The sequence below is a fragment of the Phytophthora sojae genome (assembly GCF_000149755.1).
Source record: "Phytophthora sojae unplaced genomic scaffold PHYSOscaffold_2, whole genome shotgun sequence".
Taxonomy (NCBI): Eukaryota; Oomycota; class Peronosporomycetes; order Peronosporales; family Peronosporaceae; genus Phytophthora; species Phytophthora sojae.
The window spans coordinates 8412131-8440108 of NW_009258116.1; the positions used below are offsets into that span (position 1 = coordinate 8412131).

Below are 27978 nucleotides of genomic sequence, written 5' to 3' on the forward strand. Positions count from 1 at the left end.
GAGTGATGACTCGCCCAGAAGAGACCAGAGCGAATGCATCGTCAAGTACGAGTTCTGAAGACGTCTCGACGGTGAAGAATCTGGTAACGCTTAGTTCTATTAGTGTAGCGCACGTCGACTAGTACAATTCCTTCGAAGTTAGTGTTTGGAGCCAAGCTCGCTATTTGAAGTTCACTAAAAATATTGAAACGTGGGGCAAACGACCCCGTTCTTAGCGGCCATGAACAACAAGCGGGTTAGAATCGCGCCATAATGCTGCGTAGGACGGGAGACAATGAACTAACTGACGTGCATCAACGCAGCGGATGGCAATGGTACAGGGAGTCACGCAGCATGCAACAACCAAACTTGGAGCGCGCTTCCATCTGCGCGCCCTCTTCCTGCGGCAGCTCGACTTCTCCATCGACGAGTTGAACTTCATCGTCACGTACTTGACCAACGAGACGACGATCTTGGAGCAGCCATGGTGGAGAGGGCTTTCACACACTGATCGGTAAGGCGTGACTCACTCTTCTCTCGCTTGAGTTTGTTTTGCTGACTCCGGTTCTGCCGGTCGTCTGCTGTAGTCTGGAGACTGCCAGTCGGATGAAAATGCAGCACCTTCGTCGCGGAGAAGAACACGTTATCTGGCTCACCTCCATGGACGCACCTCGATCGTGTATCCTCTTGTACGGCAATGCTGAGGCCAGACCATTCAATCTCGCCACCGCCCCCGTGTTAAACTTCACAGAGGGCTCCGTTGTAGGAAATCTCGGGGCCTCGCCAAGGATGCGCGTACATCACGAATCGAAGTCGTCAGGGTCGAGCCACGCTTCGTCTTCGACTACTGCAGCCACCGCGGCTGTTGGTGTCGCGGACAGCAAATGGAGACGCATCAAGCGCGAGAACACGCTGCGCAACGACATCCACTTGTACAACAAAGTCATCATCTCCGGTCCGGCTGACTACATCGTGGTCACGGAAAGTGACGTTCGGGAGACCGGTTCGGGGGCTGCAGACCGTCTCCAATGGGCCAAAATGTTCGGGCTCGAGAGGTTTGTGGGCTGCCTCCGCCAAGCAGTCTTCGAGCCGGGCGCGATTATCGTCCGAGAGGGTCATCAACTCAGTCATTTGTATCTAATCGTTGAAGGCGAGTGCCGAGCTTCGGTCGAGCGTGATGACACCAACAGGCCAAGCACTGTCCAGTTCACTGATGCCTCGTCAACCAGCTCCAAGCTACCGCTCACAACCGCAGAGGCCCAACTACGCCACGCACGCAAATTTCGCTGGAGCGACGATTTTCAGCTGCCTGTCGCCTCTCTCGGCCAGAAATCTGCAGTGGGAGACATCTCACTCGTGCTTGGAATTCCGGAGCCCACTACCGTCCGAGCTGTCACCACAGTACACGCCCTCTCATTGTCCCAGGAAGATTTCTTGCGCGAGAGCAGCGATCGGCATGATCCAGTCGTGTTGGCGTGCATCGAAAGTAAGTGGCTGGTCTGATCGAAAGTTAATGACGAGTACTCAATCAGGCTAACAAGTCGTCGCTCTTGAACGTACCCGCAGAATTGCAGAGTACGGCATACGACACTCTGCGGTTTGTACTGGAGCGCGTCGAAATCGAGGCCAAGAACGAGCACTGCGACCAGCGCCTCAAGATCGATTTGCTGCGTGACATTTTGCGCCACAAACAACCAGGTACTTCCCCACCTTGAACGATCCACCTCTCCGATTCGAGTTCACTGAACCAACAACCTGTTCCGCAGTGATCCAGGGGGACAAGCAGTTGTCAGATCTGTCGTCAGTCTCCAGTGCGAATGGGCGGGGTGCCTCTGCTGAGCGTACCTCCTCTTCGTATGATTCCGGTCGAGCACAATCTCCTGCTGGGACTTCCACCGCTGGAGTTCCATCCCGCGTCATGTCACTTCCGTCGGTAGTATTGAGGCACGTCGCTGCCAATGCGGAGGACAAAAAGCTGCGAGCTCGCAACCAAATCGGCAATTTCGCCGCCATCTCCGGTGAGGACGTCGTTGAACCCGTCGAGAGCCCAACACGGATGACTCGGCAACAACGGAAGGCAGCGCGGGCCTTCGCGAACTTGCAACACCCCGTTGCTGGCAAGAGTCTCGGAGACTACGTGCAGATGCCTGTCAAAACTACCATTGTTGATACACTCGCCGCAGATCAGCCCACGAAGCCGGCCTCGGACGATCTTCTCTTCCTGTTCCCCACTGTAACCAAGCGCCGACAACTCCACGGGAAGTACGTACCGTACCAACGCCGTTTGCTTATCGTCACTGACACGATTGCATGGTGATGGCAGAACACTACCCTTGCTACCCAGGTATCGAGGCTATGACGCCGTCCCAGCAGAATAGGCCTGTAAGTGCACGCGACAGCGGAACCACAAGCACAAACGCGCGCTGTTACTGGGCAAGCATACATGAATTACCGAACACAAGTACCAATCTTCGCAGCGGCGTCTCACTCTGCCTTCACATCCTCAGTAGTCCGATCGACCTTTTCTTGATCCCGTTAATCCTTCCTCTTGTCATCACTCGTTCCCGATAAAGACACGATATTTGACGCGTGAGTCTTCACATCACCTGTAGAAGCAGCAGAGGGCGCAGCCGCAGAACTGCCACTAGGTCGCTCGGACTTGACATTGTCGAGAGCTGGCGCCTGCTGCTCCTTGGGCTTATCCACTGTCTGCCTCTCGACCTCCACTCTCTGTTCCCGTTCTTGAGTCTGCTCCTGCGTCTTCTCTAGCTTCACTTCCTGAGTGTTGAATTGCGTGGATGAAGCAGAGGCAACCGGCTTCTCGTTTCCTCCAGTCATCGGGTCATCCTCCTGAGAAGCACGTGCAGACGACTGGACAGTATCAGCAGAACTCTCAGCATTCGACGCCTCGGCCTCAGTCTTCGCCTTCTTTGCCGCAACTGATACCTCCGCAGCCGTGGAAGATGTAGATGGAGAAGTCTCTGACACAGCACCCTCCTCATCATCTGAATCGCGGGCGCGCTTCTTCAGCAAAGTTGCTGACTCCAAGGCCTTCGCCGCGCTGGCGGCGCGCGCATCATCTGACGAGGCGCTGGCGCTATCGCTCTGCTCGACACTTCCAGACGATGCTGGTGTTGAAATCTCCTTCTTGACATCGTCGTCTTCCTTGGATTCTTCCATTGGTTCATCGTCGTCGTCATCCTGCGACTCGTGCACAGGTGTGTCATGCACGGGCGAGCCGTACATGGGTGTTGCCGACGGCGTGTCCATCGGCGTGGCACTCGGCGATTCATCATCGTCATCATCGTCGTCGTCATCTCCATCGTCGTCCATAGAACCCAAGTACTCGATCGCTAGTTCCGGTTCAATAAGCCACTTGCTGGATTCAGGGGCCTTCACGCGCGGCGATGGAGCCCAAATCTTGAAGGGTTCAGACGCTCCCGATGGCGTGGTGCCGCCACGGGCCTCCAGAGGAGTCTTGCGCAGCACACCAGGGTTAAACTCGATGCGGAACGCACCTTCGCCTTCGAAAATGGACTTGGTCTTGTTGAGGTACGCCGTCGCCTTGGCTTCAGCACCTGCGGGGTCCGTCGACGGCTTAGGCTCACCCTGTACCTCGGTAAACGCCTTGGTAAGCTCTTGGCAGGTATCATCGTTCGCGAGATGTTGCATCTGCTTGAGAACCAGGGTCACCAGCTTGTCCATAGTGAACAAGAAGTACGACGTCGATCCCATGAGGCTACGGCAGGAGTCCTCGTACTTGGAGTTGTCAACCGATCCGTCAATCAGCGAATACAGCTTCGAAACAAACGCCTGGTAGTCGCCGGTCTTTTCCTTGGTCGATGCTGACAGCGAGTGGTGGGCGTGAGCCAGTGCGCGCGCTGCAGGGTTAATCGTGCGCCGGTTGCGGTTGCGCTTTGCCTTTTCGCACAGGTCGAACGCACGCTCAAGTCGGTTGTGCAGCACCTGGTACAAACGCAGGAACGCATAGGCGTGCTGGTTGCCGTAGAATAGAGACTTGTAGTCGGCCTTCACCTTGGCGGCATCCTGCTTGCTGTCCAGCGCAGGAAGACCAGGCGGGAAATCTGCGGCTTCTTGGATGGTGAGAGCACCAGGCTGCAAGTACGCCTGGCACCCGATTGCAGCCAGGTTAATCGTGAAGTAGCCCTTCTCCTTGTTGTATTGCTGCACAGTTCCCTCACCAAACTCCGTGCTCACTTCAGTACCAACGGAAAGGGTCTTCGCCTTTTCCAGCGTGACCGTAGTGCGCTGTGGCTTGCGCACAAGCCACTCTTCCTCCAGGTGGAAAAACGGGAAGAAGAACGCCTGCCACACCTTGGAGATCTTCTCCTTATCCGCCACGCTCAGATTCTTCTCAGCAGCGTACGACAGCAATCCAAACGCCTCCTTGTGGATCTGAACTGACGCGAACTTGTACACAAAGTGGGGCTTCCACTTGCCCGAGGATACAGGCTGCGACAACGCCGCCGCAACCTTGCCATCTGCAGCCGGAATCTTAGCTGCAGCAGAGGATTGCTCCTTCCGAAGCGCATCAGCGATATCTGACGCCTGCGGAGGGGCCTTTGCGCTGACTACTTCGGCCGTGGCTGAAACAGTAGACGGTGACGCACTTGACTCCGTCGTTTTGGCTTCTTCAATGCGCTTCTCGTCAGCCTCGAGCTTCTTTTTAGCTTCTTGCATCATCATCTTCATACTCGTCTGCTTCTTGTCCTTCTGCTTAAAGTAGAAGCTAGAGTGATCCAGGGACTTGTGGTAGTTCTTCTCGTTCACCTCCTTCCACTGGCGGTTAAGATCTTCGCGTGCGCGACGCCATTCTTCGTCCTTCTGCTTAAGGCGTTTGAGGATCACGGGAATCGCTCCCGCCGGGTACTTACGCAGCAAGTCCAAGATTTCAGTACCAGCGTCGCCGTAAATTCGGGTGATAGCGTTCAGGTGCGTAACACGGAACGTGCCCTTGTCCACCACATAGTTCCACATCTTGTCGTCGTCGCCGTTGCTCTTCTTGAGCACCTCGATCTCGTGCGCCAAGGGCTCAAGAACGCTGATCGTGGATGCATTCGCCTCGATCACCATGTCGATCTCGAATCGCTCGTCTTCACATTTGAACAGGGCCTCCTCGTATTGGTTCTTGCGCATGCTCTTGAACGAAAAATCTTCACTTCCAGTAGGCACAGACACCCAAGAGTCGTTGCACACTTGCTTCTCGAGAGCCGAGCGGTGGGAGCAGGGCGGGATCGGGTAACTCGCCGGCAGACCGCGGTACGACGGAGTGGCGCGGCGGCACTGTGACAGGTCCGTCTCAGCCAGCGGAATAAACGGCCAGATTTCCTTCGGGGTCTTCTGCACGCCGTGGGAGCACAGGAGGTGGTCAAACTCTTCCACCAGCTCGGTGTGGCGACCGAACAGATTCCTGATAAGCGACAGCATCTCGTTGCGGTCGAGCACCTCCTGACTGTACAACTCGAGGCACTTCAAGAACTCGCGCCAGTTGTCGCGAGACGGCAGAATCTTCTTGATCTTCTCGAAGATATTCCACTCCTCCTTATCCAGCAGCACGTCCGAAATCGCCAGGTACGCACGACGTTCCTTTCCATCGTACGGACGGCGCTTAGCACGCTTATGGTTGAACTGAGCGCGGTTGCGTTCGCGCTCACGCTCCTTCTCACGGCGCTCCAGCGCCTTGCCACTGAGGCGGTGGTCGTCGTCCTTGTAGCCTCTGCCGCTTCCCTTCTTGCCGTACTTCATGTACGCGTCTTCATCTTCAACCATCATACGCCCGCCCTTCATCGCAGCGCTGGACGGCGAGTCCGCGCCACGGTCGTCTCGTCGGTCCGACTGCTGGTAACCTTGCGACGACGTGCCATACTTGCGAGCCTTCTGAGCCATCTGGTCCTTGCGTTGCTGAGCCTTCTCAGCCGCGCGGTTCAAGCGCTCCTTGGCTTGCTCCTGCACTGCATCGGGCAGGAAGAACGTGAACTCGCGCAGCAGATCCGGGTGGTCACGGAACAGGTGCGAGACTTGGTCCAGCACTTGGCGGATCGAGCGCTGCTCCTTCTGGTACGTGTGCAGGATGGCCAGGAACTCCTTGTACGTCTCGGGCTCGTCAGCAAAGCGCTGCTTGATGGTGGTCACGTAGTGGATGGCGTGGTCGAACTCGACCGGGTTCGTCGAGCTGCGCGCGGCGGCGTTGCCGCCACTGGGGGTCGGAGCCTGTTGCTGCTGCTTCTTGGGCTTCCCGCCAGCCTTCATCTGGCCAGCAGGGGCCAACTGCTGACGGGACGAGGGCGTCGGCTTGTGCAGCTCCGGGGGCGAGTACGGCGGCGGGGGGATCGTCACCGGAGGCGGTCGGTGGCCCATGTTGGCGTTCGACGACTGCTGTGCGCCCACTCCCGAGTACATGGACTGCTGCACGCCTCCACGTCCGCCCATCTGCGAGGGGATCACCTCAATGGACGTATCAGGTCGGATGCGGTATCCTGGCGGCAGGAACGTGTTGAAGCCCAGGATCAGGTTCGGGTAGCCGCGGAAGAGCGTGGACACGCGCAGGATGACGCCCGGGGTGTCAATCGCCTGCGCCTTGAAGTCCTTCATGACGTCCAGGAACTGGTTGTAGATATCCGGCTGGTCTCCGAACTGCTGCTTCACCTGGTCCAGGTACAGCAGCGCGTCCTCCACGCGCAGCTCGCGATGGCGCGGGGGCGGGCCCTGCATGTTCTGCTGCTGGTAGTACTCCCCGTCCACTTGGTCGTTCGGGATGATGCGTCCGTCCAGTCCGTAGTGCTGCTGAATGGGCACTTGCTGTTGCTGTTGTTGCTGCTGCTGCTGTTGCTGCTGCGTCTCCACTGGGCGGCGAGGGGGCGACTGCGGGCGCACGCTGTAGCCCTGCGACGGCGGCTTGAGGCCTCCGGACGTCGGGGCCATGGACTGCTGCACGCTGCCCATGCTCTGGCTCATGCTGGGCGCCTGCATGCGGACCGAGTGGCCCATCATGCCGGCGGCGCTGGAGGGCGGCGGGCCCTGCGAGCCCGCGGGTTTGCCCAGCACGGACGGCCCGCTGGAGGAGCCCCCCAGGTTGCCGCGCGGCGGGTGCAGGATGGAGCCCGAGAGCGGGTGCGGCGAGCGCGAGGAGCCGCCTCCGCCCAGCGATCCCGGGAGCGGCGGGGGCGGCAGCACGGGCCCGCCCGGGTGCATCATCGAGTGCTGCGGCTGCTGCGGAGGCCCCTGCTGGGAGCCGCCGTGCAGCGGGTGCAGGTGGCCGAGCTGCGCCAGCGACGGCTGCGGGTGGTAGCTGTGCTGCTGCGGCTGCTGCTGCTGCGGGACCGAGCCCTTGCCCCCCAGGCCGGCGCTGGACGCCGAGCTGAGCGACGGGGGCCCGTGGCGGTCGCCCGAGGAGCCCGGATACGACGGGTTCATGGTCGCTCCTCCGAGCGCTTCTTGGCCGTGGACGGTTCTTTGGAAATGAAGCATCGGAGAGCAGGGACGAAACACGGTGTCTCAGTATGGGCATACAGCTGCAAGTGGTGTGGATGTGGGCCACACTAGTTCGCACTTTGCTGGGTCATCCACGGTACTGTCGTCGTCTCGTTTCCACCAAGTTGAAGCGCGTCACCCAAATGGACAAAATTAATCATGGAGCGACGCAGGGAGAAGGCGGCGCATGGCGGCAGGAAGGACGTCGTGGGGCCAGGTGAGAGCAGGGGGCAACCGAGTTGTGTGCTGCCTGTTGTGAGTGTGTGTGTGTGTGTCGTTGACGTGTTTGAGTGCGATTATTAGTCGGCTTCAAGCTGCACACGGAACTGCTGGCGGAGCGCCGCGTGCAGCAGCGAGAGGAGAGGGAGGTGGCGCAGCTCCGCCACGCCCAGCAGAAGATCATGGGAAGGAAGACGGTCGAGGACTTTGCGCATATCAAGCTGCTACGACGCGAGACCGCGGCGACTAAGAGTCGCAGCTTGCACTGCAACGGGCAGACGATCAAGGCAGCAACAAGTCGGTGGTGTTTCGTATTCGATGAACATCTTGTGGATGGATGGCAGCATTCTGATTATTCCGTGTTCACTGTGCACAGAGTGCAAGAAGTCAGAGCTTGCAGGACCCAAGAAGCGGGATCCTGGAAGCAAGGGTAGTGCTTTGTCGTGATGCCTGAATGCCAGCGATGTAGGGTGCGCTAACACTGTTCTCGTCGTCGTGCATTGCTGTAGTTTGTCTGGAGTCGCGCCCACTTCAGTCCGCGCGTGAGGCATATTCGAGACCGGCGTCGAGGAGTCTGCCTCAACGTCCGCAATCCGCCAAGCCTGCGCTACAAACGCACAGCCACTCGACTGGAACTCTCGAAACCATGGCAGGAAACAACGTGGAGCAAGCGGCTCCTTCTGGCGGCAGGCAGGCAAAAGCGCACATGGTCAAGAAGAAAAAGAGGAGGAAGTCGATTGACCGCAAGTCGCGACGGCTCGAGCCATGCAGTTCGACGCCGGTGCTGCCCGAGCGCTGTGAAAGTCCTCCGGCCTGCAAGAAGATCAGCATCGTCGTGAACATGCGCAGCCTGCAGCTGCATGAAGGAATGGACTTGCCGGCCGACAACTCCCCTCCGCCTGTCATTTCGGCGTGGGGCGACTAAGCTGTCAGCTCTCCGTTGAATTCACCACGGCCTCGCAAGCATTTCAACACGGTGTGGACTAAACACACTCTCTAAACTAATACATAGTGAAGCCATACCCTACGTTCTCAATGTCAAAACCTATAGTTACCTGTAAGATATAATTTGCCTGTCATTATCGTTCCCTGTACTGATGACGTCCATCCTCGCTGCCGCCCACGTCAAGGACTTCAAGCTCACTTCGGCATTTGCGTCTTCATCGGCAGGACCGCCATGTCGGACAAGTCCTCGGCCTCCGCCCCCGCTCGGCGCCTCGCAGCGCTCTCTCGCCAGCTGCAGCCCGCGCCATGCGCCGCCTCCACGCGCGACCAGACCGTCGCGGAGCTGGCGGCGGAGCGCGCTCGCTGCAGCTTCTCGCCGCGTGCAATGGCCGACTTCCTCTTCGGCGGCGAGAAGCAGACGGCGCTGCGTCTTGAGGCCATGCGGCTGCTGGAGGGCCACGCGGAGTTCCGCAACGACGCGGGCGTCTTCGACCGCTCGCTGGCGCAGCGCCGCGAGCACACGCTGCAGCGCGTGCGCCGCCTGTACACGCTCTTCATGGAGCACGGCGCAGACGTGGAGAAGCGCGAGACGCTGGCGGACATCGTGGGCGTCTTCGACCTGTCGCTGTGGACGCGCAACGGCGTCCACTTCGGTCTGTTCCTGGGCGCCATCATGGGCCAGGGAGACCAGGAGCAGCAGGACGAGTGGATGCTGCCGACGATGATGCTGGAGCTCTTCGGCTGCTACGGCATGACGGAGCTCGGCCACGGCAGCTTCACGAGGGGCTTCGAGACGACGGCCACGTTCGACGAGGAGACGGACGAGTTCGTGATCCACACGCGCACTGACAGAGCCACCAAGTGGTGGATCGGTGGGGCCGGGCAGACTGCCACGCACACGGTGTGCTTCGCGAGACTCGTGCTGCCTAAGGATGGAGGAGCCGATCACGGAGTTCAGAGCTTCATTGTGCCACTGCGCGACGTGGAGACGCACGAGCCGCTGCCAGGTGTGAGCATCGGAGACATGGGCTCCAAGATGGGACTCCAGGGAGTGGACAATGGCTGGATCCAGTTCGACCACGTCCGGATCCCGAGAGCGAACATGCTGCGCCGCTACGCACAGGTCTCAAGGGACGGTGTATTCTCGCAGACGCAGCATAAGGCGCAGCTCGCCTACGCAGCTCTTCTCGTCAACCGCGGCAAGATTGTGACGTTGTCGGTGGGGATCTTGGAGAAGGCGCTGACAATCGCGGTGCGCTACGCTGCAGTGCGGCGTCAAGGATTGCAGGTGAACTCGGAGGACCTCCACGCCGAGACACGTCTGCTGGACTACCAAACGCATCAGTACCGGCTGATGCCGGTTCTAGCTCGTGCGTACGCGTATCGACTGCAGACCAGGTACATCACGCGTCTCCTGCAGCAATTCGATACTCATGGCAGCGATATATCGGAGGCGCTCCTGGCCGACATCCACGGCACCATGTCGGGCTTCAAGGCCTTCTGCACCTGGGATGTGCAGGAAGGTATTGATGCATGCCGCCAGAGCTGTGGAGGCAACGGGTACAGCAAATACACTGGACTTGCTGAGCTGCTAGCAGACTTCTCGGTCATGGTGACCTTCGAGGGCGACAACACGGTCATGGCGCAGCAAACAGCGCACTACCTCATCCGATCCGTGGTGAAGCTGCGTCGTGGCGAGAAACTAGCGGGGTCTGTGCAGTACCTGGAGAGAGAGCAGGCCAGTAGTCGTCACCGTCAGTGGGGTGTCGAGGGCCCCGCCGATCTGAGAAACTCGACGCTGCTCCGCGATGCACTGGATGTGTACACAGGTCGCCAAGTACTGCAAGTCGCAGCGAAGTTGGCTGCAGCACCAGGGAACACCGATGCAGAGCGCATCAACTCGTGCCAAGTGGACCTTGTGGAGATCGCGCGCGTGCACGTGTTCTACAACGTGGCCACCGCTTTCTTTCAGCACATCGAAGAGCTCAAGCTGGAAGTGTCGGAAGACAACGTCAAACTCGTGCCGGTGTTGGAGGCTCTGTGTCAGCTGTACATTTGCCAGGAGCTTGATCGCGGTGCTGCCTTCTTGCTCAAGGAGAAGTTTATGACCCCCTATCAGAGCAACCTCGTTCGTTCGCGGCTGATGGAAAGCTGCGCACGCGTGCGTGCTGATGCCGTGGCTCTCGTCGACGCGTTCATGTTCTCGGATACAGTGCTCAATTCGTCCGTTGGCCGCGCAGATGGCAGCATCTACGAAGGTGCGCTCGACGCGGTGCGCCACCGCACGGGTCCGACTCCGTACTTCGCTTCAGTCATCAAGCCTATCTTCGAGAGCGAGCCGCTGGACTAGACGTCCTTAGGTTCCGAAGAAGTCAATGATAATTCATGTTTGATTTTGCAGTCACACACCACTTAATCCTCGACAGAGAACGCAATACCAGTAAGCTTTTCGCTTTGTTCCCAGAGCTGTCGAGCGTCTTCTAGGGACATGCTCTGCTTGCTAGATGCCACAGTGCGTGGCCATCCGTAGAACTCACTCAGCCCATGCGGCCCGATAAATTCGCCACCGACGACACTCGGGTCCGTGGCCACACACAACACGTTGAGCGCGCCTTGAGCATTGGTCTGAGCCCACGGCAACCAGTGCACGAATCCGATGATGGCCTTAATGATGGCTGAGTTGTAGGTGCTCGCGAGGTTGGGCAGCAGATTGCTCTCCGTCACACCCGGGTGACACGCCACAGACAGCACGCGCTTCGGTGAGACGCCAGCCTTTTCCAGTCGCCGATGCAGCTCATAGGCGAAGAGCAAGTTGGCCAGTTTGGAGGCTCGGTACGCGCTCATCGCGTCGTAGTTCTCCGGCTTCACACTCAAGTGTTGCATGTCGAGCGAGCTCCCGTGGTGCGAGATGCTACTGATCGACACGATCCGAGCCGGCGGGAGATCGTCCGCTCCAGGCACGTCGAGCTTCATCGCTGGCAGCAGCAATGCGGTCAAGGCGAAGTGGCCCAAGTGGTTCACGCCGAACTGCTGCTCGAAGCCATCCACCGTCTCGCCGTACTCGACGGCCTTGACGCCGGCGTTCAGCACCAGAATGTCCAGTCGACGTCCCGAGAACCGCGTCGTGAAGGCCGACACGAAGTCGCGCACGCTCTGCAGCGCCCCCACGTCCAGCTGCATGTACTCTGCGGCACCCACAGACACGCTGCTGGTGTCGTTACCGGCCTTGATCTCGTCGCGGATGCGCTGCTGCGCCTCGAGACCTCGCGCTTCGTTGCGGCAGGCCAGGATCACGTGGGCGCCAGCGCGAGCCAACGCCACCGAGGTGGCAAAGCCTAAACCGGTGTTCGCGCCGGTGACGATGGCCAAGCGGCCATGCTGCGGAGGCATCTGGGACTCGTCCCAGCGGAGCGAAGACGGCGGCATTGTTGGTGCGGGGAGCGGAACTTGCAATGGCGATCGTCTGGCAGTTGAAAAGATCGCAACGTGATGCATCATCCTCGACCTGATTGGTCAAAATGCGCGTGATTAGTACAGGGCAACTTCAACGTGAGCCGGGCTCACCGCGATTTGACTCAGAGTCAATCACACAGGTGGCTGGAGGAGAACGGCAATGACCGTGATGTTGTCGTTCGAGTAGCGACGAATGCCCTCCTGGGCCAGCTCGTGTGCTGCAAGTTGCAAGTCTCCATGCAATTCCACACGTTCACGGAAAATGGCGGTGGCCTCCTCGCTGGTCAAGACGTCCCAAAGCCCATCGCAAGCGAGAAGCAGGAACGCGTCTTCAGTGGGGTCGAGAGCTACCTCGTCCACATCTGGCTTCGCTGTGAGCAGTGGCGGTACCTTTTCATTATCGCGGAAGGCTCGACCAAAACCAGAAGACCCGGTGCTGCTAGACGCGCCTTGGTGCGGGTCCAGCATCCCCTTGAACTCCAGGTCCCCAAACGCTCGAGTGATGGCCATCACGCCGTTGACGCGGTTGTTGACCACCCGACCTCCAAGCTGGATGATACGGTCGCACTCGGCGTCGACTGTGAGGCGGTGATCCTGTGTTAGTTCGACGGTTCTACCGTCGCGCTTGCCCAGTACGAGACGGCAGTCTCCCACGTGTGCAATCGTCAAAAGGATACCCCCACTTGCAGACCGACGCAGAATGAGGCTAGTGGCGGTGGAGCCGCTAAGATCATCCTTGTGCAACAAATAATCGCACACCGACGCGTCCAGCGATTCAAAGCAATCCTGCAAGTCCTTGGCCAACAGTGAAGGAGCTTCTTGTGATCGGAAAATCCAAGTGTGAAGCTGCTCGTGCAAAATGTTGGCACATTCTTCTCCTCCATGGCCGTCGTAAATCCCCACGTATGCGGTTTGAGTCGACCAAGGCGCTGGAGGATCACTGCTGTCCAAAATATTGGCGACTGTGGGGAATACTACCCAGCGGTCCTCTTGGGTGTTGCGTCTACCCTCCAAGGATGACACGCCAAAACTCAAACCGAGCACAGAGCTTTCATCGTAGAATCGTAGATCATCGCTGCTTCCTGTCGTTCTACCGAGGCTAAGGTAGGATCTGCTACCGATTGAAGCTGCACAAGAGGAGGCAGATCTACCATTCACCCCGCCTCGGCTGACAAGTGTTGAAGCCATTCCACCAGAGTCGGCTGATGATTTCGCCAACGGAGGCATCGAGAGCGTCGTAAGCAGCAGCTCATCCAGTAGCTGCGGTGACTGGGACACAGCCAACTCGTCGTCATCGTCTGAGAAAGCGTCTTCATCATCGAGGCTGTCACTCACGATCTCGTGGACGTGGTGAGCGTGGGCTACGGCACCACCGCCACTTTTACTGAAGTGCTCGCCACCATTTGACGGAGTGGCTTCCAGTGCGTTCTTGATACTCGCCTTCTTCCGCGAGAACAACTGCGAGCGGTAGTCGATTTCTTCGCTCGAAAGCACTTGACGCTCTTCCTTCTCTTTGCTCGAGGCGGTAACCTCTGAGGTCGCTGCAAAGACTTTGTTGGCTTTTGCCGAGTTCTTGGCGCCGGTTGCTTTCGGAGACTGAGCGAAGACTAGATTCGAGTGGTCCCAGTCAGGAGTCGATACGGATCCCCCTTTCTCCTTCGCTGCTAAGCTTTCGCGGGCGCGTTTTAGTCGCTTGCGCATGTGCTTGCGGATGTTGACGACGATCGCTATGTGGTTGGCACCGACAGCATGCTCAATCTCGTCTTTCGACACGGTAATTGGAGGTGACGGACGGTTAACGGCGTCGAGTGCCAGACTGTGCTTCTCGTTCTTTGTGACCCACGGATGAACCATGACGTCCAATAGAGTGAGTCGCTTTTGAGGAGCTTTTGTCAGCATCCCGTTCAGCAAGTGGGCTAGCAGTGGATCGATCGCCGACGGGAACACGAGTGGGTCGTTCTGAATCCTCTCAAACATTTGCATCGCGCTCTTGGCTAGGAACGGCGGGTTCCCAAACTTGAGCATGAATATTGTCGCCCCGAGCGCCCAAACGTCCGCTAACTGGCCGGAATATTCTTCACCGGAGCACATTTCAGGCGACATGAAGGCGGGTGTACCAGCTACGTCCGTGATCTTCTGCTTGCTGCCATAAAGGGACTGGGAAATACCGAAATCAGCGATTTTCACGACATCTTTCTCACCAACGAGCAGATTTTGAGGCTTGATATCACCGTGCACGATCTTCTGCTCGTGGAGATAGGCCAGGCCCAGAATCACCTGTAGGAAAACACTGTGCAGATCTCGGTCTCGCAGATTCTCGAGCATCCCTTGAGGGTGTTTTTTCTTCTGGAACGACAGCATGTCGCCGTGCTTCATGTACTCGAGCACGAGGAAGAGTTTGTTCATCTTGGGGTCATCCATCACTTCATACAGTCGCAGTACGTTTGGGTGGTTCAGCTTCTTCATGATGGCGATTTCACGCTTGATATCGTCCAGTTTACTCTGCTTCCCGAGTTTATCCTTCTTCATCACGTCACGGCTGATAAACTTCATCGCATAGAGTTTTCCCGACTGTTTTTCCTTGCAGAGCTTCACTTCAGCATACCCTCCAGTGCCGAGCGACTCCAAAATAATGTAGTTGTTGATCATGGTACGCGAGTTGAGCCAGTCTCCGAACTTTGGCACGGGATGCGGGAGATTGTGCTGAGGCAGTTCAGCTTTCTTCTTCTTGACTACCTTTGTGTCTCGGATAGCCGCAGCAGCGGAGCTGTTCGGGGACGGAGCAGCTTTGCCTGGAGATTGGTCACTCACCATAACAAGAGGCACAACCGCTGGCGCAACGTTGCTGACGATGCCCGAGCGATACGAGGACTGCTTCACAGGCGACACCGACCCCATCATGGCGACGTGCGTATTCGCGCCTGCACTTCTTGTCGGTGACATATTACCCTGACGATACGTTGGTGGCTGAGGTGCTCGCCCTGGTGGAAGTGGTGTTGTAGGATTTGAGGTGTTGATGCTCAAATGAGTTGGAGTTGTGCCAGGAGGGACAATGGTCAATCCGTACAGGTGGCGAGAATTCGGGTGAGGGGAGGGACTCGGCTGCGAAGCTTCACGTGCCGAGGTCAGTGGCGTCACGGACTTTGGTGGGCTCACTGCACGTCTAGAGGGAGATATACTCGGCGACGGATCTCCAGGTCCGTCTAGCCAGTCGTGAATGCAGTCGTCGGATTCATCCGCGTCATCGTCATCGCTGTCGTCGCTGCTCCCATTGCTATCGGAGTTCACAGTCTCAATATCGTCGGTCAACTCAAGTGCCGGCCGGAATTTTGGCTGGAACCCGGAGGATCTTCGAGGCGGCGGGGACGATAAAGCAGTCGGCTCAACGCGCGGTGGTGCCATGTCGTGGTTCTGAAGGGGAGAACCGATCTTCACAGAAATGTTTCGAGCCTGCGGTGGCTCCGCTTTCGCCTCCATTGGAGTGCCATTTGTTGGTGAGTTCGCAGTGGGTTTCGGAGTGACAGCGCTGTCCTCGTCGCCAAGATCCCAGTCTTCGACTTCTTCGTCCTCTTTGGCAATGTCTTCGTCTTCGTCGGAATCTTCATCTTCATCTGCATCGCTGCTAGAGCTTTCAATTTTAATCTGCGCTTTCGAGTTTGGACTGCTATTCTCAGGCGATGGCGGATTCCCCACGGCAGGAAATGGTTGACGCTGGCCTCCGTGTGTCATGCTACGGTCACTTGGAGCCATTACGTGTACCGGTCGTCCCATTCCGCGTGTAGCTGGTAGTGAACCACGCGGCACGGGGACACCACCACCTTGAGGAGCTCGATACCCATTGGGAACGGGCCCACCTCGTCCTCGTGGCGGCGGACCTGATACCCACCCTGGCGCTCTCGCGACTTGAGGCTGCTGCAATGGAAGGATCGCTGGCATTTGGCCACCCCCAACACTTGATCCTTGACGGGGAGGCATCTGCACTACTCCCGGACCGCTGGAGCCTTTCCAGGTTGGTGGAACGACGTTGGTTTGCTGGTTTAGTCCGTCAATGGGGATGGCAGAGGATGCTTGACCGTGGCTACCGCGCATTGAATACGATACGTCTGGGAGCATGAAGGACACGGCCGCATCTTCCGGTTGCTGGTCGCCTAGAATCGACTGCTGAAGGAGCGACTTCAAGGGGCTGCCACTGGCAGGTTCGAGGACGGTTGAGTCTTCATCACCTCGGACTTCTTCAACTTCATCATCTGCTTCCATTGCGAGCTTCAGAAGTGCGTCGGTAGGTGGTTTGGCGTGCTCCGTTTGGTCCTGTGGTTGAAATGCGGCGCTACGCTCTGCGGGGGGTTGAGCAGTGGCTTGTGTACTGGAAGCCCTTGCGGCAGGAGCAGGGGAAGGAGGAACAGACTTGCTGGCCACGCAGCCCATTCGTGATGCCTATCAACACTGGATTCGCCTCGTGGCCATCACGTCGTCGACAGCAGCAGCAGCACCTCGACTACTTGTGGGCTGGCACAGCAGAGAACTGCTGCGCTTGGGCTATTGTGAGAGAACAACAGTTTCGATCGTAGTAAACCCAAGCCAGGAATAAGCATTGTTGTGGCAGCGTCGAGAGCGCTGCACCACTCCGAGAGCAAAGCAGTGAAGGTGAGTTTGATTCACTGGCAACGCACTGTTGGGCAGTTCTGCATAGGACTCGAAGGGTGAGTCACTGCCAGCAAACGTCGCTGTCCGTTGCTCTCATCTTTCTGGACCATCGACTTCCGAGAGCACGATTCCGGCGCAGCTCAGCCCACATTTCGCGCGCAAACCGCTAGCAGAGCGCTCAAGGCCGACGCGAAACGCGTCACACGCTCCCCTTCGTCCGATATCTTTGCCCTCCCGCCGCGTAAGCAGCTCCAGCTCGTTTGTTCGACGATCGCCACCACCGGGAAGCTGCTCCTGCCACGGCGGCCGCCACCAGCCAGCCTCGGGACTGATAGGTATCCGCCTACGTGCCACCTCGAGCGCGGCCCGGAACTGTCCACGAACTCGCAGCGCAGCAACAAATCGACGAGCGCAAACTCCAGGCTGCTCGCGTGCGGATCGGGACCCACAAATTCAGAAAAGTTGGCAACGAGCAGCACGAGCGGCGTGCTGGGTGGCCGATTGTCTGGCTGGCTGGTTGCACCGCTGTATTGCGTGGGCTGCGGCTGTGGAGATCGCTCCGCGCTGAAGGACCGCCCGTGACGTGGCGAGTCGAGCGCAAAATTCTGTTAAACGGCGACACTCTCGGCAGCGCAGCCGCCGGTGGCTAGTACACAACCCGTTGCTGCCTGTATCGAGAGCTAAGTACGTCAGGATATGATTGCCAGCACCAGAAGCGCCAGGGCACTGCCGGCTTATCCAAATGAGCGCTGCGACAGCCACGCCACGCCGCCGAGCCGGAGCTGGGCTGAGCTGGTTGCGGGGCATTTTTCACCAAAAACGCCGCTCTCGCCGCACAAGCAAAATATTCAAATGCTGGCTCCGGTCGTGGTCGGATCGCGGCGAGCTTATCCTGGCCCGTACATGCATTATTGTATTGCTGCGAGCTTTTTTTCACAGGTATCGCAGCGGCTCCTGTCACATCAATAGGGCGCATTGACGAGCGAGCACCCTGACCATCAGCACCCCCACCTGCGCCGACCGCGGCGCGGCACCCTACAAGGCGCGCGGCGGACGACCGTGAAGGCCGCTGTTCAACAACCTGTTGCCCCGCAACGCGCTGCGAGCCACTTGTTGCCTTGCAACTTGACCTGGTTGAAGCGGAGACAGCGCGCTTCAGAAACCCTCCAACGTCATACAGTGTATCAACGTCATACACTGTATGACTCATGCAGTTAATCTCGGAGCGTTGTATTTGCTGGTGTGAGCGCCGCAGTCGTGCTATACTCGTGGCGACTTCCGCTCTGTGCTCTACTTTTGAGAAATGGCTTAAGTATTGCTCACGCGAATGGCAGAGCTGCGACGGATCTCGGCGCCAAAGCAGAGAGAGCTGCCGGTGCTGAAAAGTGAAATTAATGCCTGTGTATGATGTTCGGCAGTTCCAAGATCTGATTGGTTACTAACGCCCTTGTTTCTGTTACGGGTGACGCGCAACTCGGTCTCACTTTGGACGCCGAGGTCGAGGGCACTCTTGACCTGACGCCTGGCGCCTGCTGTCGGCGCCGGTGCCGCCACAACCCGGCGAACGACGGCGGCGGCGGCGGCCGATTCGATGGGGAAAATTGTGGGGGGTGATATTGCCAGCGGCATCGACATCGCGACGGCGACTTGCCGGGCTGGAAAATTCGCCCGCCGCTCCGCTCCGGTCTCTGTTCGGGAGCTCGCCGTAGAGACCGGCCATCGCGTCGGGCTTTCCCGGCCAATAAATTTACGCCTCGGTCCGCCTTCATCCAGCTGCTCGACGCCTGTCAACATCGCTCTCACCGCCGCCACGGCGCCGCGCCGGCGCCACCTGCTGCGCGCCGCAGCAGGCCCCTGACCAGAGCAAAGCGCGAGCTTGACCATCACCTTCACAGCCAAACTGCCGTATCTTTTGTGGCATAGTGAAGACAAGTCAACCGCAGCTCGTCAAAAACGCATCCCCTGGCCCGGCTCTGCGCCTTGTGCTTTTGTGGCGCCCCCCTTTCGCTCCAGCACCAATGCTGTGCAGATACCTTCACTTTGAATTTTGCCTGCAACAGCGCGAGTCGTTGCTGCGTCTGGGCAGAGCTGGCCGCTGTATCGTTCTCGGCCCAGGAGCTCTCCCTCCCCACCCCCAGCCACCCCATTGCACACCGGCGCCTCGCGCTGACTGCCGCCGCCCGAGTCGCCACCATTCCGCCGCCTCCAGGATGATGATCCCGGAGTACTCCCCGCGAGGGACCTCCGTCACCTACAGCAACGCCACGGCCGTGCCGCCCATGGTCTACCGCCTGAGCCTCAAGCCGGCCTCGCCGTCCACGTCCACTTCGCCGACGGCCTCGGCCGCCACGCCCGCCACGTCCCCGACCGCGACCGCGACCGCCGTCGTCTACGTGCAGAGCAGCAGCCGCCCCACCATCACCAGCAGTTCCAGCAGCGGAGCGCTGGTGGCCAGCGGAGGCCGCCGACGCGGCCGCAGACACAAGAGCTACTCCGAGTCGGCGCTGCGCCTCGAGCGCATGCTGGCCCCCGCCGCGCCGGCCAGCGGCGCGGCCCGCGCGCGGCCCTACTCGGCGGGCGACGAGGTCGACCTCGTGCGCACGGTCACCATCTCGGGCTACTCCAAGAACAGCCACGGCACGTGGGTGTTCAAGGTGGACGTCGGCGGACCCAGCGACACCAACGCCTACGTCGTGCGCCGCCGCTTCACGGACTTCAAGCTGCTGCACGAGGGGCTGTCCGAGCTGTCCGAGCTGCCGGAGCTGCCGCCACATGGCATCGTGTCGGTCTTCCAGATGTTCGTCTCGCCTGACAAGCTGCTTACCGCGCGCGCGGCGAGACTGCAGGAGCTGCTGCTGGTGATCCACGCGCACCCGCGGCTGTGCAAGAGCGCGGCCTTCAGCAAGTTCATCGGCAAGAACCCCAGCAGCTACGACGCCGGCTACGTGAGCCTGTCGGGCTACGAGGTCCCGAAGAGCGACAGGCAGCTCCGACTGAGCCCCGCGGGCTCCTTCGACACCAGCTACTCGGTGTAAGCAGCAGCAGCAGTCCAGAGATGAAGATGATGAAGATGAAGAAGAGAGAGAACAGTGGAGAACCACAGAGAAGGAAGAGCAGAGAGAGAGAGAGGGAGAGAGATGGAAGGAAGGAAGGTCGATTCGATCGAAGAAGGCACCGGTAACACCCGACAACAACAGAGAGACGACACCACACACGTACAATAGGTGGAGCTACCTGGAGGAGAAGAGAGTAAATTATTTATTTACTGAGTATACTGGAGTAGGGTGCAATACACATGTAACCATGAGTGCGAACGCTGACGTCTTGCCTTGTCTTATGTATCTTGCTGACCCAGCCTCTCGTCGTGTGCTGGTGGTGGGGCGCCCTGCCTGCGCGTCCGACGGCGCGAGGAGAAAGCTGCCCGCTCTGCTCCAGACAGCCAGGCGAGCGGTCAATTGCTGACACCCTGCGCGTGGGACTGGCCCGGCGGCGGGAAGCAGTGCAGCAGGCGAGACCTCCGATATCGGACACCGAGCTGTTCGCAGCGCTGCAGCAATCACCGCTTCTTGTCCACAAATTGCCTGTTGCCTGTGCTTGCTGAGCATTGCCCCCAGACCCCCAAGCCTGTCGCCGAGGTGACGCTCAAGTCCATGCCAGCGACTGCATAGCGCATGTCGCCAGCAACCTCTTTTTTATGCCGTATGCAAGGTCGCGAGAATGATGGTAGTGTGTAACCTTGGGGTACACGACGGTTACGCCACCACTTCTGCTTATCGCACAGGAAACATGCTGCCGATCCTGCGCCACTCGGCGCGCAGCTTCTCGTCCGCCGGCATCAAGCGCGCCAAGCCCATCCGCGTCAAGAAGAGCGAGGCGCGGCGTGTTGTTCCGGACGCGCCAAAGCTGAGCAACGCGCTGACGGAGGCGCCCGCCCCGCCGCCGCCGGCGAACCCGTTCGTGCACTCGGAGCAGCAGCCCCCGCAGACCTTTGGCGGGGTTATGAAGGAGGTAAGCGCGTTTGGCTGACCATTCACTAGTAGTCTACGTGCATAGGACTGATGAGGTATTCTCGTGTACTGTGATGCAGAGTTTCCTGTGGGGTATGGGCATGGCCGTCGCGTTCTCGGTTGTCGGCATTGTTTTCAGCAGCATGGAGGAGGTATGAGTGACTGTCTGCGTGCAGCTTCACAGTGGGGCCCTGCTGGTGCGTGCTATTGTAGTTAACACGTGTGTCGCTGCTGCTGCTATACGACAGACGACGGCTCCAGGCCAATTCGAGGGCAGCGTGGTGATGCCAGCAGGAGACCAGCGCGAGCAGGAGTGAGCTACGTAGCTACATGCACGGTAACTGCAAGTTGCCGTTCCTGCGTGTTCAGCAATGCATTGCTGCTCATCGCGGAGCGCATCGCCGTGTTAAACGCAGGTTCAAATTGAAGTGTAGCTGTGCCAGGCTATCCAAATTACCATTCATTCAATTTCTAGTCAGAAATGCGCGGCGGCATCCGCCAGCCGCCGCTACTTGCTTACTATATTACCGTCTCGCGGTCTGGTTGTGCCCCTCACCGCTCGCTCTTCCGACGGAGCTCGCAGAGGCAGGCTGGCGCGCCACCAGAACCTCGCCACGAGAAGCGTCACTCGTCTCAGAGTGGCTTTAGTCCCAGTCGTCGTCCGAGTCTGCGTCCGCGTTCGACTCTTCGTACTCGACGTGGATACGCCGCATCGCCATTGCATTCGTGATGGCTTCGTTGATGGAGCCAGCCTGCGTAAGCGCTGGAGGTGGCGGCGGAGGCTTCGCGGCGGCCGAGGAAGCACCAGAAGTACCTGCTGGGTCCCCGTCGCCGGTCTTCTTCAGCTGAGTACCCTGCCGAATCGCCGCAAGCAGGTCACCACGACCACCTGCAAAGGGATTCGGGCGTCCTGGAGGTAACCCAGTCACGGCCGGCTTTGGTGGTTCGACGGGGCGAGGAGGAGCCGCCAAACTTGCTCTTGAACTCGCTCGAGAGCTCAACCGTGAACGCGACCGACTCTTCTTGCCGCGCAGAGTATCTTCGGGGACAGCGCCGATAACGCTGCTGGACAGCTCGGCTGTTTTCGGCTTCCTCCGTTGAGTTGACGACGCTGCAGACTCACGCCGCTGCTGCCGTGTAACCAGTTTTGGCGTGTCGACCGACGTATCCGAGTCCGACTCGGGGTCGGAGTCCGAGTCGTCCAAGCCAAAGAGTCCCTTCGACGCTCTCGGCTTGGCAGCTCGGGCAGGGGGGCTTTCTTGTCGAGAAGAATCGGGCGACACCACTTGCTCCTTCTTCGGTAGAGGTGCAACGGGGCTTCTCGGAGGTCGGCCATTAGACTGAGCACCATTTGCTACACTTCCGTTGGAGTTTTGGCCGTTCGCCAATGCGCGCGAAAAGGCGCCGTCGATATGGTACTCGAACTGGAACCGCTCGCTCGACAGAACCCCAGGTAAGGCCACCAGCTGCTGTAAGTACAGGCGGAACTCCTGGGCTCGCTTCTCCATGTTTTCAGGCTTCGTGTTATTGCGCAAGCGGTGCTTTGAAGGGAACTTTGGCAGCGCTGTGCTCGGGAAAGCTGAGGTCAGTCGTGTGTGGATCTCCTCAAATTCCGAGTATGTAAATGAGAAGCTGTGCTCCAAGTTCCCGAACTGAAGCATGAAAGTGAAGACACCGGTCGACTTTTTGCCTTCAGTGCGCAGAGCAGAGGATATGAACACCACGACGACGCTAGGACCAGAGCCGCCTGCCCCCATGTTGTTCGTCGTGGCACCCCTCGGACTTGTTGGTTCGATTTTGCGAGGCTGGGCAAAGAATGATGTGCCTGCTTGCAACATGCACCTGTGGGTTAGCCAAACATTGCAAAAGACCGACATCAGAAAATATTGGATTCGTACCGTTGTCAGAATCGGAGTCGCTTGATACATCCTCATCGCTGCTTACGGATGGCGCAGGGGCGCTCTTCTTCACTGGCGTTGGGCGCGAGTCCACACTCAAATCACTTGAACGCATGCTAGTAGACGCACGGGAGGTACTGTTCGGCGCCTTGCTCTTTCGCCCACCGACACCGAACAAACCAGTGTCGGAATCATCGTCTTCGTCACTGCTACTGTCGTCAAATAGACCCCTGCGTCCGGAATTCGCCTTCGACTTTAGTTTAGAAGCAGGAGCTTGAGTGCTCTCGCCGCCCATTGCCTTCTTCAAGATCTCCTTTCCTTCAGCACTTAGCTGAGAATCGCGTTTCCGATCGCGCACCTTGCCATTGACGGGGGCGCCTGCCACCGGGCTAACAGCGCTGCTGCTAACGCTCATTTCCTCGACAGTGTCAGCACGGTTACGCCGAATCGCAGCAAGACTAGCCGCGAAAGCGTTCGCCATCGACGGTTCTGGGGCCGGTGAACTCGTACTTCCGTTCGTTCGGGTGTTATCCGTCTTGGGCTTTCGACTCGGCGCCGCATAAGACGCAGTCGTCACTGAGCTCATGGTAGATCCAAACGAGTCTCGTCGGCGGCTCGCTCTTGACGCGGGCTTGGGCCTTCCCCCACCTAAGATGGCAGCCAGATTGTCCTGCATGTTCTGCTTGCTTTTGTCCGCACTTGAAATCCGGCGACTGCCTTGCGAGAAGGAAGATCTAGACGGCACGGGGTCTTCATCCCGATCAAATGCGAACGAGTCGAACGACGAGCTTCGTAGGCTGCTGCTGGATCTCGAAAGTCGGGATTCCCGCTCGTTGAAACTCTGGTGGTCAAATAGTGGGGGAGGCGGAGGTGGCGGGATACTCATCGACGCTCGGGACGACATGGAGACGCGGGAATTACTAGCTGACCAGCGCATCGGCGGCGGTGGCGGCGGAGGAGGAGGAGCATTGCCCATACCCCCGTCGTGTCTGGATCCAGTTACCGACGAAACAGAAGAAAGCCGCGACGACATCGACGAGCTGTCCGACATGTCGCTTCCAGAGGAGCCTAGACGCACCGGCGCGTCATTGTGAACAACACCACCGACCTCGAAAACTGCGCACAAGATCAAAACACATTAATTCACAGATACTCACTTCCTCGAGTGGGCCAAGAAAATACAAAGTGTACTTACACTGTCCAGGGGGAGGCAGTTCCACTCGAACCTTGGTCTTCTGCTCCACAATCCTCGTGTGCAACGGCTGCACGTTGTCCGTCTTTCCTCCCGCCGCTTCTTCGAGCCGTCGGCGATACGCCGCCTTGTTCACTCTGCCCGTCGTGGGGGCCTGTCGACGCTGCAGCCTCAGCTTCCTCTTCTCCAGCATCCTGGCCGTGTCGTCATCGAGCGAGCCGAGGCCGTCCACGCGCTCCAGCGGCGTCATGTTGTTAATCTCCTCCTCCCGCGCCAGCAGGCGGTCCTGCTCCTCCTTGATCATTCTGGCCTTCTTCTCCTTCCACTTGCGGATCTTCTCCTCGCGCTCCTCCTGCAGCCGCTTCTCCTCCTTCTTCACGCGGCGTCGCTCGCGCCGAACCTCCTCGCCCGCCGCGCTGTGCGGATCCAGCACCGCTGCAACATCATCAAAAGTACCCAATTCCCGTCAGCAATTGGGTCCAAATCTTCCGCCATTAGGCGACGCACGTACCCATAAATCCACGACACCATTTCTCCTGATCCACGCGGTTGAACGCCGCCAGGTGCATGCGCGGCTTGGCGTGGCGCTCCACCTTGAGCTCCAGCCCGTACGAGTCCGCCTTGAGCAGGCCGTCGCCGTCCCAGCCGGCGAACCCCAGCAGGTAGGCGATGTCTACCTTGTTGCGCGCCTCGGGGTCGCTGCCGTCGAAGAACTCGAGCTTGCGGTTCATGGTGAGCACCACGTAGAGCTCCTTGAGGCCCTTGCCGCCGACCAGCGCCGGCCTCCACTGCGGGGGCTTGGCGCCCTCCGCGCGCGGGGACGCAGCCCCGTCGCGCTTGACGAGCAGGAAGCCCTCGTGCACGACCCAGGACCCGCCGCCCATGACTGCGCTTTTGTGCGGGTTTTCTTTGTCTGAAGACAGTCACGAGGAACGCTTGTCCGGGCTGAAGCGCCCCCCTGCTTTGCATGAAACAGTCTTGATGGGGCGGAGTGTCCGGCGGGAAGTGCCCCCGTTTGACTCAAGTTGAGCTGGATGCCATAGTGGAACCAAGTGAAGTGAAGGAGGGAATAAGCGTTTGCGACACCTATTTTTGCGACACACACGTATTTTTGGACCTTGATGACGCGCTAATCGGGGTCGGAACTTGCCTAAACTGTTTAGGCCGCACGCTACTGCTACTAGCTGTGCAGCAGCGACTGCGCTTGACTGAGCTCCTCGTACAGCGCCAGGAACTTGCTCTTGTCCACGTCGAAGCTGAGCTCGTGCCCTGCCTCGCCTGGTATCGATGCCGCCGCCACGCCGCAATCCATCACCGGCTGGTCCAGCTTCAACTTGAGCTTCACCGTCGTGGACGGAGCCTCCTCCAGCTTCCACTCGACTTGCTCGACGTGAGGAAACTGCGCGGTAAAGTGAAGTATATGTGATGGTGAGTGCAATGTGCTGAAGGAGCGATCGATCGAGAAGCCGCACCTGAAAGCGTCGGGAGCGCTGTTGGTTCTGGATGTGTACACGCTGTTCCTCGTAGCTCTGAGCAATGGCGTCGGCTGATACCTGCTGCATGCCAAGTTGTTGCAGCTCCTCGACAAGATCTGCGCGGTCTGCGTCGTACTTGGCAGCGTGCGTCAACATGAACCGTAGAGCAGCAACAGCAGCCTGGAACGGAATGGCAACCAGACCCTCGTCAGGTCAACATGAACCGCAGCAAAACAATGTAATCCTGCTCAACCTTCGCGTCTGCAGGGTCCTGAAATAATGTCTGCGTCCGATCCAGCTCCTGCAGCCAACGCAACCAACATCGCTAAGCTCTCCACCTTCCCACGCTCTGCACTCATGGCTTTCAACAAACCTGCACTCCGATATCCGTCCCAATAGCTTCACACATAGCAGCGAGGTCATCATGCGTCTATGCATGTAGTTTGATAAGCTTGTTAGCGCCGATCATTGAAGCCGCAGCGAAGCCGCAAGCGCACCACTTTGCTCTGCTCCCCTGACAGCAGCGGCACCTCGGCCAGCAGCCAGTCGGGCGGCTCCAGTCCACCGCAGAACCTGAATTTCTGCGGCACAACAGCATTTAATTAGAGCCGCACGCATAACTGCAGCCTTATGCAGCTCGTGGAGGCGGTATATCACCCGGAGAAGCCGCCTCAAGCGGGTCACACTGGCACGCACCATTTTCGCCGATCAAAAGGGAAATCGGATCTGATCCCCCTCAGAATCTAAGATTTGGATCGCTTATTTAGAAGTTTCAGAATCTAAGTCACTACGTTTTCGATCTCGAAAGGTCGTGGCAGCTATTTGCAGACATCCCGGGACTTGACAGCGTGACGACAGTCCTCTTGTGACCCAGGTAGACGCAGGCGATGGCTGTCACGGCGCTGGATTCGCCTCAGCGCCGCAAGGATGCCCCCGGCGAGGACAAGGCGGGCGAGTTCGCCTTGCTGCTGGTGCAGGAGTGGCTGGTCGCGTGCAAGCTCGAGTCCACGGCGCGGTGTCTCGTCGACGAGTGCGCGCGAGCAGAGCGCAACGTGCCTGCAAGAGTAGTGTGGAATCAAATGGTGGAGAACTTGGGCTTTGGGCCTCGGAGTCCGGCCACTGGGGGCAAGCGCGGCGGTGGGAACACGACGCTACTGGAAGCGGTGGTGAGAAGAGCCGTCGAGCATCACGAGAAGGGCATTGCACAGGCCACCCGCAACCACGCGCTGGTTCCGCACCAGCAGGTCGTGGTTATGAGCAAGAAGAGGGAGCTGAGGTTTGTCGCCAAGCGGTCCCTGCCCAGGTCAAAGTCTGCAGCGCCCAGCAGCAGCAACAACAACGCACAAGACCGCTCGCCCGAGGTGTCGAGTCCTCCATCATCGCACGGACTTCGACCAAAGTCTGCAATGGTCTGCAAGAGCACGTCCGAACTCGTTTCGAAAGGTTTGGTCGGCGACTCGATTAGGAATAGCAGCTCGAGATCGTCGCTTTCGTCTGATGTGGACCTCGCGGCGAAGAAAGCACTCGGCACAAACCAACGGCCGATCAGCGCTGCAGGAGTCATGACACCCCACCGAGACTCGTTAGGGCGCAAAAAGTCTGCAGGTGCAAGCAGAACTCCTTCGCTGCGCTCACCCTCGTCAAGCAAAACCCTCCATGGCGTGATGGAAGCAGTAGCAGCTGTGGCCGTGGACGCAGCAGCAGCGAAAACTACCGCCCGTCACAACAGTTCAGTGGTTGTAGGTCTGCGTGCGAGCTTGCCTCATATTACTGAAGTTGCTGGGTTTGGACCCTCGTCCGGCGATGACGATGAGGGCGAAGGCGACGGCCTGTTGCCTTCTCAACGAGTGCCGAAGCTTTCTCTCGAGGAAATGAGCGAGGAGCGACTCATGGAGCAGTTTGGTTCGATCTCGCGCTGTGCGATCAAAAAGCTGCGCCGCGTCTTGGCCAAGTCGCACGCATGTTCACAGGAGTTTGAGAAGTCCCAGCGCACACTCGACAAGATCAAGGCGAGGGCGAAGCTGCGTCAGTTGCGTCGTGTGCTCGCTGAAGAGCAGACGCCTCTTCTGAGCAGTACCATGGCGTCGCTTACCAGTGAGCCGTGCTCGCTCTGCTTGTACGTATTCCCCAAGACGAATCTGACTACGAAAGTGTCCTACAAGAGCATCGTGGACTTGCGGGCGTCATGGGCGGCAGCAAATGGATCACCACCGGAGGCTCTGGACAATGGCGGGGCGGAGCAGGCAGCCGAAGGAATGAACCATGCCCGGATGACCCATTTGTATGACGAAGCCCCCGTTTGTGCCTTTTGCTCGCAGTTAGTGCTCAACTATGCCTCCTATCGGGTACGTTGCGCAGCGCTGCTTTATTGCCATCCCTCGGTTATCGCCTCACACTCAGTTTTGCATCTACAGCCCACGTCGGCGGAGCGCCGAGCACAGCAGGCCAAGGAGAGGCGTGAGGCGTCGCAGGACGTCGAAACTAAGGAGCAACCTGCTCTCGAACGCTGCGACCCGCTTGACTTCCACAGCTACGAGCTCAACAGCGACGACGATGGCAGTGACGTGGAGGAGGTCGTGGAAGTAAAGACCGACGGCCGGCCGCAGGTGGTTCGGCGGCGCCGGCGCCAGACGCGCACACCCGTGCAGCTCGGCGTGGTGTCCAAGCGCCTCCAC

The 27978-nt window shown here is 58.9% G+C and overlaps 9 protein-coding genes across 9 annotated transcripts; 5 read left to right on the forward strand and 4 right to left on the reverse strand.

Moving 5' to 3' along the window:
* Positions 1 to 639: 639 nt before the first annotated feature.
* PHYSODRAFT_297075 (hypothetical protein) lies at positions 640 to 2357 on the forward strand (the record flags this gene model as incomplete). The annotated part of the gene is made up of 4 exons (XM_009522404.1): positions 640 to 1465; positions 1546 to 1677; positions 1746 to 2241; positions 2324 to 2357. The coding sequence occupies 4 exons, from the start codon at positions 640 to 642 to the stop codon at positions 2355 to 2357; spliced, it is 1488 nt and encodes a 495-aa protein (XP_009520699.1).
* Positions 2358 to 2514: 157 nt separating this feature from the next.
* PHYSODRAFT_297076 (hypothetical protein) lies at positions 2515 to 7413 on the reverse strand (the record flags this gene model as incomplete). Its single annotated transcript, XM_009522405.1, has 1 exon — positions 2515 to 7413. The coding sequence occupies one exon, from the start codon at positions 7411 to 7413 to the stop codon at positions 2515 to 2517; it is 4899 nt and encodes a 1632-aa protein (XP_009520700.1).
* A 216-nt stretch (positions 7414 to 7629) lies between these two features.
* On the forward strand, positions 7630 to 8614 carry PHYSODRAFT_311886 (hypothetical protein; the record flags this gene model as incomplete). Its single annotated transcript, XM_009522406.1, has 4 exons — positions 7630 to 7725; positions 7785 to 7986; positions 8090 to 8119; positions 8199 to 8614. 4 exons carry the CDS (start codon positions 7630 to 7632, stop codon positions 8612 to 8614), a joined length of 744 nt encoding a protein of 247 aa, XP_009520701.1.
* A 252-nt stretch (positions 8615 to 8866) lies between these two features.
* Positions 8867 to 10984, forward strand: PHYSODRAFT_483606 (hypothetical protein; the record flags this gene model as incomplete). The annotated part of the gene is made up of 1 exon (XM_009522407.1): positions 8867 to 10984. The coding sequence occupies one exon, from the start codon at positions 8867 to 8869 to the stop codon at positions 10982 to 10984; it is 2118 nt and encodes a 705-aa protein (XP_009520702.1).
* A 62-nt stretch (positions 10985 to 11046) lies between these two features.
* Positions 11047 to 12060, reverse strand: PHYSODRAFT_478215 (hypothetical protein; the record flags this gene model as incomplete). The annotated part of the gene is made up of 2 exons (XM_009522408.1): positions 11047 to 11819; positions 11898 to 12060. The coding sequence occupies 2 exons, from the start codon at positions 12058 to 12060 to the stop codon at positions 11047 to 11049; spliced, it is 936 nt and encodes a 311-aa protein (XP_009520703.1).
* Positions 12061 to 12219: 159 nt separating this feature from the next.
* PHYSODRAFT_478412 (hypothetical protein) lies at positions 12220 to 15030 on the reverse strand (the record flags this gene model as incomplete). Its single annotated transcript, XM_009522409.1, has 1 exon — positions 12220 to 15030. One exon carries the CDS (start codon positions 15028 to 15030, stop codon positions 12220 to 12222), a length of 2811 nt encoding a protein of 936 aa, XP_009520704.1.
* Positions 15031 to 18941: 3911 nt separating this feature from the next.
* PHYSODRAFT_350126 (hypothetical protein) lies at positions 18942 to 19798 on the forward strand (the record flags this gene model as incomplete). The annotated part of the gene is made up of 1 exon (XM_009522410.1): positions 18942 to 19798. One exon carries the CDS (start codon positions 18942 to 18944, stop codon positions 19764 to 19766), a length of 825 nt encoding a protein of 274 aa, XP_009520705.1. The 3' UTR covers positions 19767 to 19798.
* A 719-nt stretch (positions 19799 to 20517) lies between these two features.
* Positions 20518 to 20896, forward strand: PHYSODRAFT_485735 (hypothetical protein; the record flags this gene model as incomplete). Its single annotated transcript, XM_009522411.1, has 2 exons — positions 20518 to 20739; positions 20819 to 20896. 2 exons carry the CDS (start codon positions 20518 to 20520, stop codon positions 20894 to 20896), a joined length of 300 nt encoding a protein of 99 aa, XP_009520706.1.
* A 486-nt stretch (positions 20897 to 21382) lies between these two features.
* Positions 21383 to 27383, reverse strand: PHYSODRAFT_311892 (hypothetical protein; the record flags this gene model as incomplete). Its single annotated transcript, XM_009522412.1, has 9 exons — positions 21383 to 22563; positions 22637 to 23752; positions 23832 to 24263; positions 24340 to 24719; positions 25025 to 25227; positions 25301 to 25483; positions 25677 to 25733; positions 25801 to 25884; positions 27381 to 27383. The coding sequence occupies 9 exons, from the start codon at positions 27381 to 27383 to the stop codon at positions 21383 to 21385; spliced, it is 3639 nt and encodes a 1212-aa protein (XP_009520707.1).
* Between the last annotated feature and the right edge of the window lie 595 nt (positions 27384 to 27978).